This window comes from Patiria miniata, unplaced genomic scaffold (assembly GCF_015706575.1).
Source record: "Patiria miniata isolate m_02_andy unplaced genomic scaffold, ASM1570657v1 HiC_scaffold_23, whole genome shotgun sequence".
Taxonomy (NCBI): domain Eukaryota; kingdom Metazoa; phylum Echinodermata; class Asteroidea; order Valvatida; family Asterinidae; genus Patiria; species Patiria miniata.
In genome coordinates this window covers 8,766,755-8,783,120 of record NW_024037062.1, presented here as the reverse complement: position 1 = coordinate 8,783,120, position 16,366 = coordinate 8,766,755, and the positions used below count along the sequence as shown (strand labels likewise).

Sequence of the window (16,366 nt, the reverse complement as noted above, 5' to 3'; positions counted from 1 at the left end):
ACAATAGCTAGCACTATACTTTCGCCATTGAAGAGGGCCTCCGTGATAGAATTGCTACGTGCCCAGTTTGGTCTATATCTCTATGAGGCTTTTTTGAACCTTTTTTACTCGGAACATATTCTTCACATGCATGAGCGTACAGCAATTGCAATTCTTCTGCCCCGTGACGGACTAGTTAAGCTAGCACAACGCTTTCGCCATTGAAGGGGACCTACTCCGTGATAGAATTACTAGCGTGCCAGATTGATCTATACATGTACATGTACCTGTATGAGGCTTTTTTGAAACTTTTATTATTTGAAACATATTCTTCACATGCACGAATAACTATACAGCAATTGAAATTCTTCAGAAAGTTGACAAGGTAGTTTTGTTTGCCTGTACAATTTTTTATTCACAAAGTACACGTAGCATGATGAATTCCCGGTAAATTTCATTTACAAAAATTATGTAAAAGGTGGGTTTGTCTTCATATAGGCTGTATATTAGTACATGTATATGAACCATCAGTACTATAATTAACGATTAACCCTAATTCCGTAGGTATCTTTGCTAGGACGTAACCTCAATCCTGCAAAATCCTTTTAACTGCCTCCATGCAAAAGTTGCATACAGCCTCAATCCTGAAAAATCCTTATATTTCTTGAATGTGGTCCTTGGAGGGGTGACCACTGCCTCAATCCTGCAAAATCCTTCAGCAATCACTGTCAATATGTCGAGGCAGAGCCAGTGACATCCTGGAGCAGTGCGGAGGATTTCAAGTATAATCAAGGCTACATTTATGCAAGGCTGAGCATAAACAACACACGGTCCGGCCCAAAACCTTGACACAGCGCATCCTCCGAAATCAGTAACACCTTTTTGCCATGTAGCCTCAATCCTGCAAAATCCAACATTTTGCAAAGCGGATTTTGGAGGATTTGGGAAGGTTGGGGTTAATGTTATACATGTATATACAAAGTTACATTTCATTTACAAAGTTCTAACAGAAAATACAAAAGCTTTTATAGAGGAATTTGAATACATCAATGAATTAAGCATGAAGTTACAGCTCACACAAGTTGATAAACTTTAAGTAAAATCACTTCTTCTGATTTCATGTTATAGTATTGCTATATACATGGACAATATGGAAGTTAGTTTAAACATCTGATAGAAAAAGTACAGTGAAAGAAAGAAAGTACAATAAAATTTGTAAATAAAGAATGACTAATATATAGAATTTAAAGAATACTCTAAATTGAGGTATTAAATTGTTTAGTACAAGATGTTGGTTTATGACAAATACAAAAGTATATTCTGTCACTACATACCACATTTTAGAAGAATTTACACTTTTCTCAAGAAAAGAATCTAAGTTTTCAAGGCCATTGCTTTACTCAAATTATGTGCAAGTTAAAAAATAAGTCGTAATTTTGTAGTTGGATAATTGTTTCTTTTTCATATTGTTAAACTAAAATATAATCTTTACTCATTGAATCAAAATATAATCAAGAAACAATAATTTCATTTTAACTCTGCTTCGTATTCTGTGTGATTCATTCAATTAATGCTTGAAATCGTTAAACAAGTTTATAGTAAATATCTCAATCACTTAATCATAAATAAGGCCCCCCCCCAAAAATTCTCCGGTTTCTGGTATGCACGCGCGTCGCCGTAGCCATGCGCGTCAGCAAAATGAAATAGTTTTTTTTTCAATGAAAGATGATGTCTCAAAACCGCCAAACTCACTGGTTTGACTGGAATCCTGCTGCTGCACAATTTTAACGTGTTTTTAGATTGGGTTACATGTATGGTCGAGAATAAGCTTTATGTGGCCTCTCTGGACTCCCATATATTTGCACTAAGTTCAGTCAGGCACCATTTGCAGTCATCAGCCGACATTTGAAGCAAAAAAAATCAGGTAAAAAAAAAAAAAGGCCGCGTCGCCGCACCACTTTTTGGGCAAGCTCCATACCAGAAACCAGAGACTTTTTTTTTTGGCCTAACCGTTTACTGTTTTTTTTGAGGGGGGGGGGGTGGTCAATATGTTGGCAAAATCTTGAAGGATTGTCAAGTGTAGAAGACTAGAAGGGAAGCTGAGTGAAATGGCAAAGTCCAGATTTTACCGAGCCATAACATTCCTCCCATTTCACAATTTATAACCACTGAATATTTGTTTTATATAACTGACATACAGATCCTTGTCATTCGACATATTTGATCTTTTATTTCACTACAAAACTGGTGGAAAATGCATTTCGCTCTTCCAAACCACCCCTTTAATAAAACTGTTTGAACCCAACTCTGTAACGCTGGCTCTTTGGAACAATACGCGCTACGCGCAACGCTGAACGCGCACACCAGCATACATTTGCACACAAAATACCGCACCATGGAGCAAGGATGATCCTAACTGTTGAACAGTAAATCCCATTGCCCAAGGGCGAATGGGACTTTTTGAGCCCCGTTAAGCGTTGTGAATGGCAGCAATAATGAATGTCACGTGATGTGAGTTCCACCAATCAAATGACAAGGATCTGTACGTCAGTTATATACACACACTTAAATTATAATCTCATGACTCAGTTTTAAAAGAAATTTAAAATTTTAGACAACACAATGTAAAACAAGTAAAAAAGTAAGTAAAAGTTAGGTATACTTATACTTGCTGGGTAGAACACTGTAGAATAAGGAAGACTATCAGGAAGAGAAGTAATAATCAGGGTGGGCACGTGACCACCAGACACTCACGAGGCCCCCTTCAATGGAGAAACCATTGTGCACGCTATTGTACAAAGCAACTGCCGTGTGACGGATCATCTGGACAATAGCTAGCACAATGCTTTCGCCATTAAAGGGGGCCTTCGTCATAGAACTGACAATGTGCTTACACTGGATTATAGTGGAATCCGGCGACCTGACTTAGAAGCTTTTACTGCGGTGGTGTCACGCTCATGCGCATGCTGCACGCGTTGTTAAAAACGAGGCGCATGCGCATTTTGGTATTCCGATTGGTCGAAGGTGCCTGGAGTGCGTGTGTACTACCCGAGAGTGACTCGCACGAGCCTTGCGCCATCGCAGAAAATGTCTGCCGCCACATTTGTCTGTAGAATCCTGCACATTTTAAAGGGAATATACATCATTTGCTTTTGTTGTAATTTTCAGAAATGGATGGAATTGGGGGGTTGGAAATATAAAGCAAATATAGTTACACTGACTTTTTGGAGGTTTTGGGTTCGAAAATGCTATAAAAACCAAGAAAAACCATCATTTTCCTGTAGTCTGGCTCCCTGACTCCATATAAGAAGAAACAGAGCAGTTTACATACATTGGGGAATTGTAAGGTCAGGGAACCAGTCTAGCTGGCTCGTACCCGTTCATAGGTTTGTAATCGATTGAAAACAAGTGCGATGGTCAATTGGTGCCAATATTTGAAAAAAAGCCAGTTTTTTCCAACGCTGATCGGCCGATCAGCGTTGGAAATTGATACAAAAATACCACTTTTCTTGAAAATGACAGTATACAAGGTGCCATGATTTTACAGGATGCTTTACACTGTCATTCACTAACAGTCCAGCAAGGTATTTCAAAATGATTTGGTAGTTTTATTTTTTGATGTTTGCAAATGTTGTATTTTCCCTTTAAGCTGTGAAACAATATTCAATCGCTTAATGATATGAATCAATTTACATATGTGTAAAATTAAGAAATGAACAAAACCGCAAAAATTCCTAGGAAGTTGTATTTGAATTCAAAGAATGTGTTCTTCATAAAAAAAAAACCACAAAAAGTATTTCTTCGTGCAGAGTACTGTATGACTTTTCCTGAACATCTATGAATACTTTTCTAAAAAGTTATATATGGAGAAAATTTGAATGCAAATTATATATACACTTTTTTTATGAATTTGATGAATAACTTCATTTTTTCCCATCAGTGAAAATAATTAAAATCCCAACACCCATCTTTAATAAGATGGAATGTTCCGACCTATGAAAAACAATGCTGGAATAATTTGGCCACTATCAAGGAAGGGGTTTGAAATCAAAAGTTGATTAAAACGTCAAATTTGTGTATTGCTCTTTTCAAGTTTAAAACTGGTGGTTTATTTTTTGATACCCTGTCTACCTATTATTTAAGTTCAACAAACCTCATAAATTCTATTTTTCCCCCTCCTCATTTACAGGGTAATTTTTAGCAAAATATTTCTTTAAACTTTGTTGTAACGAAGAAAATTGCAGCTCCCCTATTTTATGGAATGGAATGACCCATCTCTGGGCTTACACTACAGGGGACAGTTCCATTACCTCACTCTTGGGGGTGTTCCTATCAGATGGAAGACGGGTCAACAGCTCTTGTCCTTGGCTTCTTTCTCATTCAGTAGTTGCAATTCAATGTAGTCCTTAAAAACCTTATCTTCACTTTCAGCAGCTGTAGCTGCCCTATTTAGCGGATTGGAATGATCCAGTTCTGGGCTGACAGGGGATAGTTCAACCATCTCGTTCTCGGGGGTGTCCCTACCAGATTGATGATTGGTCATCAGCTCTTGTCTTTGGTCCTCTCATTACGTAGTCACTACTCGATCTATTCCTTCAAACTTTATCATTTTCAGCAGCCATAGCTCCCCTTTTAAGTGGATTGGAATGATCCAGCTCTAGGGAGATGGGGCACAGTTGACTACCTCCCTCTCGGGGGGGTGTCCCTACCAGATGGATGACGGGTAAACACCTCTTGTCCTGTTCTTAAGTAGTCGCAAATATATTCCTTCAAACTTTATCGTCGTTTCCAGCATCCGTAGCTCCCTTACTTAGTGGAATGGAATGATCCAGTTCAGGCTGACAGGGATAGTTCGTCCACCTCCATCACGGGGGGTGTTCCTACCACATGGATGACGGGTCAACAGCTTGGTCCTTTAATTCTTGTTAAATAGTCTCAAGTCAATCTACTCCTTCAAACTTAATCGTCGCTTTCAACAACCGCAACCCCCCATTTAGTGGATTGGAACGATCCAGTTCCGGGCAGGGGATAGTTCCACTACCTCGCTCTCAGGGGTGTCCCTACCAGATGTATGATGGGTCAACAGCTTGGTCCTTCTTGTTACGTAGTCTCAAGTCAATTCATTTCTTCAAACTTTATCGTCACTTTCAACAACCGCATCCAACCTATTTAGTGGATTGGAACGATCGGGTTCCGGGCTGACAGGGGATAGTTCCACTACCTCGCTCTCAGGGGTGTCCCTACCAGATGTATGATGGGTCAAAAGCTTAGTCCTTCTCGTTAAGTAGTCTCAAGTCAATTCATTTCTTCAAACTTTATCGTCGCTTTCAACAACCGCAACCAACCTATTTAGTGGATTGGAACGATCGGGTTCCGGGCTGACGGGGGATAGTTCGACTACCTCGCTCTCGGGGGGTGTCCCTATAGGTACCAGATGGATGATTGGTCGGCGGTTGTTGTTGTCTCTGGGCTTTTCATTGATGGATTTGCTGAGTAGGCGGGGCCCGGCCAGCGCTATGGCGATAGCCCCCAGCGGAGCCGTAACCAGGATTGAGAGAACTGCAACGGTCAACAGCTGAAACAAAAAACAAAGGTCAGAAATGAAAAATAGATAAATATTTATTTCATGTGCCAGATAGTTTTATTTTTAAATGTCGGCTTTTGTCGGGCATGTGGTAGCACAAACTAAGCTGTGATTGGTCAAAATGTGAATTATTCAAAAGGGGAGGGGCTTAATAGATTAATTCATTGTGTTTTGTCATGCAGAGAGTTAAATTTCTTCACAATATACAAACAATGAATGTTTATGAGTGCAATGGTAAGAATAATTTCAAGAGGTGACAGATGGAATGTTCCATTTCACTCAGCTTCATCTTGTGAAATGGAACATTCCATCTGTCACCTCAAGAAATTATTCTTACCATTGCACTCATAAGCATTCATGATTGGTAAGAATAATTTCATTAGGTGACAGATGAAATGTTCCATTCCACTCGGCTTCGTCTTGTGAAATGGAACATTCCATCTGTCACCTCATGAAATTATTCTTACCATTGCACTCATAAGCATTCATCATTAGTATATGCCATGCCCGAGTAAATCCTCGTCATCTGATTGGAAATAGTGTGACCATGCAATGAAACTTCTTTTTACCATGGAATGGAACTTCTATTATTGCGGTGCTTTCAGGCCGTGGGTTGGACGAATAATTCAATGACATGTGATCAACGACCCCAATCAGATGACGAGGATTTATTCAGGCATTGTGTAACTTTGAATGCATTTACAGTACAAAAATAAACTTAGCACATCCACTTTTTTCTTCAGACAAATATGGTAATATCACCCTCTGGCAAAGTAATGTCCTGAATGTCATAATCACCAAGGTTTAATATCAAATGTAAACTTTTAAAGGGAATGAACTTCATTGGCTTTCACTGTCATTTTCAGAAATGAACTAGTTGAGGGGTTAGTATAATAGATCAAATATTGTTACACTGACATGTTTGAAGTTTTGTGTCCGAAAATGCTCGAAAAAAACAAGAAAAACAAAAATGTTCAAGTAGTCTGGTTCCCTGACTCCACTAAAGATGAAATGGATAAATTTATAGATGCCGGAAAATTGTAAGGTAAGGGAACCAGTCTAGCTGGCCTGCACCCATTCATGAACATGTAACCAATAGCAAACACAATTTGAACTGAAACAAATATGGAGCAGTAGTTGAACAATAGTTAGGTTTTTCCAACGGTGGTCAGCTGACCACCGTTGGAAATGTATACAAAAATACCATTTTCTTGAAAATGACTTCACACCAGGTGCCGTAATTTTACAGAATGCTTGTGACTGTCATTTACCAACATCCTAGTAAGGTATTTCGTAAAAACTTATTTATTTTTCGATGTTTGCAAATGTTGTATATTCCCTTTAAAAACAAAGAGATTTTAGGAGCTAAACTGACCTGTGTTCCTAGCTCTATGTACTCTCCAGATCCGTGCTTGATCGCTGTGTCCAGGGCCACTGGTCCGATCGCCGCCTGTCAAATTATGTAAATTGAAACATTTGTTTATATTTAAACAAATAAAAAAAATACTTGGCTTTTCAAACTTATGTTTTAGATTTTTCCACTGGAATGGGTCATATTTTGTGCTTGGACATCAAATTTTTTTTGGGGGGGGGGGAGAAGGGGCAGGGGGTATAGCAATAAAAATATCAAGTTTATTGAAATAATTTAGCAGCACTACTTCTATCTTAATGAAAAGATTGTGTTCGAGTGAATTGGAATTCTGTATCAATTCGGGCGATTCACAATGCAGTGCGCCACCAAGAGTTTACCACGGAGAGTTCATTTTTTCCCAGTGCATTGTGGGAGATGGTCGACAATTGACAGCACGGGCTATTTGAAATTGTAAGTTTGTCCGATCAGTAGTTTCGTAAGCGTATGATTCGAGGATCTGTTTGCCCTTTACTTTTCTTTTGATCAATATGGTGTTTTTTGTAAGGCGGCAGAACGCTATGCCCCAATCCTTCACAAATTAGCTCAAGTTGCCTACTGACACTCAATCAAATGGGCCATGTTTTGTCGACCGTAAACTTGAAAACTGAACTCTCCATGGCAAGCTCTTGGTGGCGCACTGCATTGTGAATCGCCAAATTGAATAGAATGTTTGTGCACTCTGGGACCAGCTTTACTAGACTTGCCTAGTCTTGTTTTGATCAACGAGTTAGCGGTCTCATACCTGTACAGTTGCTTTAGGCAGCCAAGCGAGGGCGATAAACAACTTCTCCTTCAGATTCATCTTTGCTCTGCAGACGGCTAGGAACGACGCAAGTAGCCTGGCGGCCAGCCCGATGAACAGCGTTGCCAGGCCAAGCCCTAATGACAAGAAAAACAAGAAGTCAAACAGGACTGTCATCCAGGCTATGGGCTCCGTGCACAAGTACCCCCTCAACGGTGAGAAAGGGAGAGTTGGGGGAGACCACTGGGAGAGACATTCAAACATTGCTGAAGACACCCGATGCTCAAGCGAAGACGGAAAAAAACATGTGTGTGCTTCACTTCATACGAGTAAGGACAAGTGGTTACGAAGCTCAGTGGTCAAGTAAGACGTCTGCACTAGTAAGCAGGAGGTCGTAGGTTCGAGTCCCACCCGAGTACGCTTGTGAATTTTTGTAGCAAGCCCTTGGACAACAGCATACAGTGTTTTTAAAAAAAATGTGTCGGTGAAGGAAAAAAAAATTGAAAATACAATGTCGGCATTATTGACTTACCAATGGTAGCTGGCTGCACTGTTTCTATGGCAACTTCTGCACCAATCAGACCGAACAGCAAGGGTTCAAAGATGATCCACAGCAAATCAATGTTCTTCACAATAGGCTCCTATAAACAAAACAAGCATGTAAATTATGATAACAATAATGCAGCAATCTGCACAACAGTTGTTCAACAATGTAGAAATATGTGGACCTATAGACTCCATGCATAAGCACCCCCTCAACGGTAAGAAAGGGAGAGTTGGGGGAGACCACTGGGAGAGACATTCAAATGCATTGCTGACGACGTCTGACGCTCACGTGAAGACGCTATTAGTTTATGTACATTTAAAATAAAATTAGTGGTGTGTACTTGACGCCATGAGCATGAACCACAAAACATGCAAATCAAAAATTTGTTAGGAGAAAAAAACAACCATTTGAGTATGTTAAAGAGCAAGGTTAGAGATATTTTTTTTTTACATTTCTAAGTAATTATTTGTTGTTACTTTTCTGAACAAATGAACGAACCTTATTCTTTTTCCAGCCATGTCCGGCTACAAACGCCATCGTCAGGCAACCGAGGGCTCCCGCACCGGAAAACTTCACTGCAGCACTGCCGAAGACGGCAAAAAGCCCCCCACCAAATAGCAGCACGGTGCGTCGCAGAACAAATGCATTCTGGAAATTTGGATAAATCAGAGAAAAAAATTGCTAAAACTTTGACTCTCAAAACTCGAGCTGTTTGGGTGCTAGTCGTGTTCCATTCGCACGTATTCTACCAGTGCATCACATTCAGCAGATGAACGGGAAACAACATGTTTTTTTTGTAATTCACTACCTTACGGAGACATGCGTATAATAGGGAACAAAAGATTGAATTCGTCTCCACAGAGCAATTTCTATAGGTGAATACGTCTCCACAAGATTATCACGAAATAGATATATGGATTTTACTAAAAAACTAGGAATTTCCAAGGTGTGTTGATCGGTCGCAAATTGGAGTATTTTATGTAAGGGATATTAAGTTCGAATTTCAGCTCAGGAAATTAATTCTGGTTAAAATAGGAGCATTTTGAAACTAGATTTTCAAACCTTAAAAATGTTTGTACACAAGAACAAAGAAATGACTGTGTGTGCAAGAAACAACGTATGTGTATTGGTGCTGTGAGTACTTGTACATTATGTGAATATACGGTACACACACAGCAGACGTGTACTTAACATTAAATCGTCTGACATCATGGTCACAGAAGCTAGGGACAACGTCCAAGAAGGACACTTATAATCACCGCTGGAAATACATATGCGTATGCTTCAAAATGTCTTTACGACCCAAAAAACCTTCCCCATATTTTTTATAGACTGCCCTTTTCCATTCAAATGCCCCTTTTTTTCACCAGAAGAGTGCCCTTCTTTTGTTAACAAGTGCCTTTTCCTCACCAAGTGCCCTTTAAAAAAAAAAAAAAAAGTTGTCGCCTTTATTGTGCCATCGGCCGTTATAGGTTCCCTTTTAAAAAATTTGGGCTCATGTTTCGCCCTGAAAAGCACCATTGTTCGTTAGTGTGCATGATCGTCAGTTCTGAACAGCGTCCCCATCAACAAATGCTTCCATCCCCCCCCCCCCAATTGATTTTACGAAAAAAAACAAACATGTTTACATTTCAGCACGGATGTGCAAGTGCCCTTTTCATGAAATTATCACCACCCCCCACCCCAATAAAAATGACCTTGCTACGCCCCTGTCCTTACCTGAAACCGGTCTGGTAGGTACCACAGAACTACCCCACCGAGACAGCCAAACGCAACACCGACGACCAACTCCAGTGGCCCTCGTAGAATATTGTAGACAAGATCACCTTGACAAGAGAAAAGGCAAATGTATTGCATAAAATCTTATGAACAAGGAAAGATCCACAACTTCGCCTTGGCTGCCATTTTGCACCCATGGACCTTATTCAAGAGAAAGCCATTTTGGTTGTGTTCCCTGAATCTATTTTATAAATTGTAAACTGTTGAATGGGATGGTGCCAGACTATTTGATGATTGGAGTGCACGCCAAGCCTCACTTTCAAATTTTTTTTTTTTAAATGTGGTTTAAAACATTAGGGTATGTTTAAATCACAAATTTAAAATTATTTATCAGAGCAGACTGGTATTAATTTGTAATGAACACTTTTATTTCATTGTTTTTATTTCGACTCGCAAGTTCCAAAAATGATGAATTTAATTCGCTTTCAATTCAATATGGCCTTCTCGTGAATAAAGTCTATTGGGTGTAAAAAAAAACATCACGCCGGGAAATTATGTAATGGGTTTCAGCAGAAATCTTAAAATGAAATTCAATGACTTTTCCGTGACTTTTCCAGGACAAAATTAAGGCTTTCCATGACCAATTCTTGAGCTGTTTTGGCATCTTAGGAGCCTATTTACAATACACTGGCCAGTCATCACACTGAAAACAATGATCTATGCAGTGTGCGTTACCATAAGATGGCCCCCACCTCCCCTGATAGCAATCCTCCTACTTTTTCATGTTCAACTTAGGTGTCATTAAACACTTACAAGGCCTCTTATCACCACATTCCTAGCATTTGTAGTAGTAAAGTCTGTTGTGAGCCAATGTGGCCCATCAGGCCAGCGTTCATCTCTGGTTTCAGTAGCATGAAACGACTGAGAATATTTCTATTCCCCCTGGATGGGATGCCAGTCCATCGCAGGTTACTCCCCAGCTAATGCCAGTACCCATTTATACTCCTGGGTGGAGAGAGGCAAGTGGGGGTGAAGTGGCTTGCCCAAGGACACAATATATGACCAGCTGGATTCGAACCCCGGACCCTCTGATCATGAGTCACGAACCCTAACCACTAGGCCACACACTTCCCAAGCATGTATAGAGCACATGCATAAAGAGGAAATACAGGGTGAGTAAAAAAAAAAACGAAACCCAAGTGTCGGGACCATTGTTCTACATGTAGCACTTTCAAAATCTAGGATATGAAAGCCCAATTCATATGCTTTCTTTTAGTACAAGAATCATTCAAATCACTCATGTACTTTTCATGTTAACGATTTTTAAACACAACCACCGTTTTAAAGTTCTGTCCACGTATCACAAGAAGGTAAGTGTTCTTTCAGCAAAACGAAAACAAATCACATGGGGATGTGTGTGAATTGTTTTCGTTTTGCTGAAAGGACGCACACCTTTTTTTGTGAGTTTTTTCTTGGAATATTAACTTTCCATGACTTTCCAAGATAGCTTTAAATTCCACGATTTTTTCCCAAGATTTTCCCATACCTGTTGCAAAGGCAGCACCCAGTATCACTCCGAAGGCACTTATTGCAAGGACGTCATCACAGCTTGCCGCCGCGATCACTAACGTAGGAATGCCCTTATCGATACCGTAACCTCGCTTCTGGAGGGACAGCAATGAAGGGACGATCACGGCCGGTGTGACTGCGCCGAGAACAAAGCTGGAAGAAAAAACAGAATTTAAAGAAAATGATGAAATTTGGCCAATCCATTTAATTTAACCCTCGCCTGTGGCTGGCAATTTCAACAAGGCCAGCCCAGCAGTCAAAATAAATCAAGTGACTGTTTGTAACAGTTGAGTGCTCCCTGCCTTCATAACGCAGGATTGACTGGCTGTGATTGTTATGAAACCTGATAACAGCTGTACTTTGACTGTAGGAGATTGATAAGCTGGCTGTGCCCACCAGTCGCCTGCTTTTGTCAGTTGATGGAATTTGACTAGTCACAGTGCTTGCTTGAAACATGATCTGACTGTTGGTGACTAGCTTGTGTTAAAGCCGGAGTCCATCATTTGCAGCTATCCAAAAAAGTAACTGGCGTAATTATTGTTGAAAAACAAACTTGGTTGAAAGGTAGTAAGGGAACTAAACTTCCTGTGAAATTATTCCTTCTGGGAAGCTGTCATTTTGAAGTAATCAACGAAAAAGGCATTTCCAACGGTGATTCTTAAGAAGCTCCGTAGGAAAATTTAAATTGTAGTTCATTTTGTTATTCAGCGCAGCGCACACAAGTATTGGAACGACGCACACGCGCGCGCGGTTGTTATAATTCGTCGGATCAGTGCGCTACGTCGCGTATGGCTGCAATTCAAAACAATTCAAAACATGATTCAGTAACTTTTGATTTGAAATTGAGATCTTAGAATGCTGTTTTTCTCGATATGTACAGCTGAAGCTTAGCTGAAACTTCATCAGGTTAGTTGTTCAGTATCCTTCATTAGATTTCGAACCCTTTTGTTGCTTCAAACGAACAAAATGCACAAATTACAAATGATGGACTATAGCTTTAAGCAGCCCTACCTTGGGAGACTTTTAAGGCTTGTAAATGGAGACTAGCATTAAAATACAAAACAAAATCTACCCTTACCCCAACATAAAGCCCCAAACCCATGGTAAACCAAGTAGGAAGTGCGACACCACCCCAGCCACGCAGGCCTCCACCAGACACGGCAAGAAGCACAGCCGGACGCACACCATGCTCAGGCTCCGTAACGCCTTGGCGTCCAGCCCCAGACCGGCCTGCATCAGGATCACGACCAGCGCCACGCTCCGGAGTCCCGACGACCACTCCTTGTCAATATCCACGGCGATGTTGATGCGCGGGACGTTGCGAAGGATGAAACCGACGATCAGCATACCTGAATAAATGTCACCATGGGGGATCATTAAAACTTAAAATTTTCTTTTAAAGGGTATTTTTTCATTTTTAATTCATGTTTGAAAGCAAATCACAATTTGCAAACGGGCAATCCCGTAAATTCGGACGTATAAGTCAGACACTTTAATGAGCTGCTGTTGGAAACGTGAATGTGATACATCATTAATAATGTGACATCTAATGAGTAGTAAACAACTACAGACCATGTGGTCGGACGTACATTTATGGAACTTCCCCAACGTTTGTTTCTCAAGTAATAAAAACGTTTAGCTAGGTATGTTTTTAATATTAACGTAACACAAATATTTTGCCATCAATCAAACCGTGACCAACTTCATTGTTTGAATTCGTTTCATGCAAATTTGCAGCGCATATACTTGCTGTAATGTTACAAATTTGCATAAATTTGCATTTACGTTTTTGCAGACTATGAACTGATCTTAGATCATTCCATAAATCTGCGGTCCAAAAGTGTGATATTGGTTTGTGTCCCTGTTACACCTAGCTTGGGTAATTTGCCATGCAAGTATTATTAAAATTGACTTTAACCCCAACTCCCTAGCATAATTTACTAGGAACCGGGGCCAATTTCATAGAGCTGCTTAAGCACAAAATTTGCTTAAGCACAAAAACGTCTTGCTTAATAAAATCAGGTTACCGGCCAAAACGTCATGCGATTGTTATGCTAAGTAAACAACAGCTAAATACCAGTCACAAGCAATGTACATCACATGGAGTTTTAGCCGGTAACCTAATTTTACTAAGCAATGTTTTTTCGTGCTTAAGCAAATTTTCTGCTTAAGCAGCTCTATGAAATTGGGCCAAGGGCTTCAGCTGGCAAATTCCAACACCCCCATGGGAAATCGTACGCACACACTGTTGGACTTGGTTTCTGGAGGTAAGCCAACCCCAGTGTAAAAGACCATCAGTTTAGGGGTACTGTGCCTCTCTCAACAGATTTCAACAAAACCTGTTGTTGGGCTTTGACGGGTTGAGTTCAGTTAGGGTTAAACTATTTTTTATATGTTTGGCAGGCACGTTTCTTTACACAATCACTCTCGGAGAGAGATTGCATTAAAGAATGTGCCTTGAATTTACAAAATCTTATATCAGATGTAAGGCCAAAAAAAAAAATATACGGTCTCTGGTCAGACCAAAGTTCCGGAATTGACGCGGCCACGCGGCTTTTCTTTCTTTTTTTCTTCAAGCTTGGATTGTACAGACAAGGTGGGGTACTATTTTGCTTTTTTGGTGTCCTCATGTACATTGGTGTCCTCCATAATTTGCCTCGGTGCTTTCGATCATTTGCCTTGGTGCAATTTCCCATTCCTTGGTGCTCTGTGGTAAAAAAAATTGAGGTGCGGAAATAGAGGGCGCTGTTGGAGCTACCGCGGAACATTTTGGAAAAAAAAAAGATCGACATGCATGATTAAAATCGACGAGCGTGCTGACCATAGACCGACTTATTTTTTTTTGGGCCTAACAGGGACATGAAAAAAAATGGACCCAACTTTGTCGAATGATCCTTTTATACCTAGTAAGGGCGGCAGTCGAACAAGTTTCACCAAAAATCCTCCAAGAATGCAGCAAATGGTCAGCACGTACAACGCGAAGAAGGTTCCCCCTGGCAGAGCCGCATCCCCCGTCGCACCCCACACCACACCCCAGGACAGAAACACCAGCAGAACCAACGTCAGATCCCTAGACATGCGCCCGTGGGGTGGGCACAAGAGGGCGTGCTTTAGGCGAACGCACAGGGACGGGTTGTCCGGCAGTGGATTATACTGCGCCATGCATGGCCGCAAGACGGCTTTACACGGTTCGCAGCGACCAGGACAACATTCGCCAGAGTCCTCATCGGAGTCGGTTTCGCGATCGTCCGAGTCCAGATCAAAATGGGGGATTTCCGGAGGGGTGCGGTCCCAACGCTGGCTGTCCCGCGACGTCTGAGTCTGGTACCCGTCCCACTCCATGACGGGCGAACCAGGCTTGCTGCTGTGCACCGGACTAGTTGTCCGACTGCTCTCGTCAGGTGTTGCGTACACATTGGCCTGTTGCGGAGCATCGTACACGTTCGCTTCGCCCGGTGTGGCATATATGACTTCTTCCTTCACATGCTTCGTGTCTTTGGGTTCTGAATACTCGGAAGTCTTCGGCATAAGACTAGTGGCACCAGCGGCGACTGGGGACGCTGCGGCACCACTGGTCCGTTTGCTGGGTCGTGGTTTCGGCTGTGGTTTTAATCTCACAGGGGACGCCATGATGTTGATTATCTGTCAAAAAAAAAATTAACTAAAATGTATACGGCAATGATTCAATTTGATTGTAATTTGTATTTCTGGATTCTAGGGACCCAAATTGAATTGGGTAAAAAGTAGTGAATTGAGAAATAGGCCTGGTCAGGCTTTAATGTAATATATAATTTCATCGAAGAAAAAAGAATTTAACAGTTTAATTATTTGTTTTCTAAACGTTGAACTTGTTTTTGACACACTCTGTACCGACTTTTTTGTACTCCAATCTGCGCTCTACTAGTACCACGCACGCATGCATCACGTCTACGCGTCTAACGTTTACAGTTTCACAAAAATCAGTACACCATGAAAGTTTACCAACGTTGTTTACGTGGCCCCAAAAGATACCATCTTACAATTAATAATACTTTGAAGGACTACATTACTTATGCTTAACATCATTGGTACATTTCTCAGCTGTATTTTCATTAATTGCCAGAATAAAAGATTTTAAAAATGAAATATTTAATACCAGGAAACAAGATGACCATCACCTCACCTGAATGCGCTCGATGTTTAGAACCAGACTAAACACCTCGTCCACATAAGTCAGTGAATAAAAAAACGAGAAGAACAGGATACCATACTTTGCTAGTCTTCATTGCAGCCGTCACCTTTTTATCGTTTACTTATTAAAAAAATCGTAGTTCGTTGTTTACAAACTTTGTTTACAACAAATAAGAATTACCTAAATTTGTCGTAATTTTGATTCGTAAACCTTAAGGGATTTTGAATGAATACTTAATGTAGGCCTGTCACTGAGTGGTGGTGGGTTAAAAAAAAAACCAAAATAGCACAAAATAAATTAAATAAGATTGATTTAAAACTTTAAACTTGACTTTCTATAGCCCTTTTTCTCAAGAAATTTTCCAAAATAAAAAAAAAGCCACAAAGAAAGTGAAACTGTCTGAATGCACGTGTACTGTAATTTTTATGGTTCAAGTTCTGACTAGCACACTTTGAACAAAGATATTGACAAAATGGAGAACCACAAACATTACGGGTAGAGCACCGAAACGGCACTCCACAAGTCTCAGGTTCAAACCCCGCGCCAGCAGTTTCTTCGTTCAACTTCATATTTTTTTGTCCAGAAAGTGTAAAATCAGTGTATAAACTGCAATCTAACCCTTTGCATGGACCGGTAAAAGTACT

At 40.6% G+C, this 16,366-nt stretch overlaps 1 protein-coding gene across 1 annotated transcript; it reads right to left on the bottom strand.

The window, feature by feature from the left end:
- Positions 1-5,082: 5,082 nt before the first annotated feature.
- On the bottom strand, positions 5,083-15,726 carry LOC119731253 (sodium/hydrogen exchanger 9B2-like). Its single transcript, XM_038204344.1, has 10 exons — positions 15,687-15,726; positions 14,455-15,193; positions 12,630-12,900; positions 11,529-11,704; positions 9,983-10,089; positions 8,762-8,911; positions 8,249-8,357; positions 7,717-7,853; positions 6,939-7,013; positions 5,083-5,554 (listed from the first exon to the last, which is right to left on the bottom strand). The coding sequence occupies exons 2-10, from the start codon at positions 15,179-15,181 to the stop codon at positions 5,288-5,290; spliced, it is 2,019 nt and encodes a 672-aa protein (XP_038060272.1). The 5' UTR covers positions 15,182-15,193; positions 15,687-15,726; the 3' UTR covers positions 5,083-5,287.
- Between the last annotated feature and the right edge of the window lie 640 nt (positions 15,727-16,366).

Bases quoted from the DNA above. Each gene is read 5' to 3' on its own strand.
- LOC119731253 (XM_038204344.1), bottom strand. From the start codon at position 15,181: ATGGCGTCCCCTGTGAGATTAAAACCACAGCCGAAACCACGACCCAGC. The intron at 8,912-9,982 runs GTAAGGACAGGG...CCAAATTTCCAG, and splicing joins ACCTACCAGACCGGTTTCAG to AATGCATTTGTTCTGCGACG. The intron at 5,555-6,938 runs GTCAGTTTAGCT...TTTTTGTTTCAG, and splicing joins ACATAGAGCTAGGAACACAG to CTGTTGACCGTTGCAGTTCT.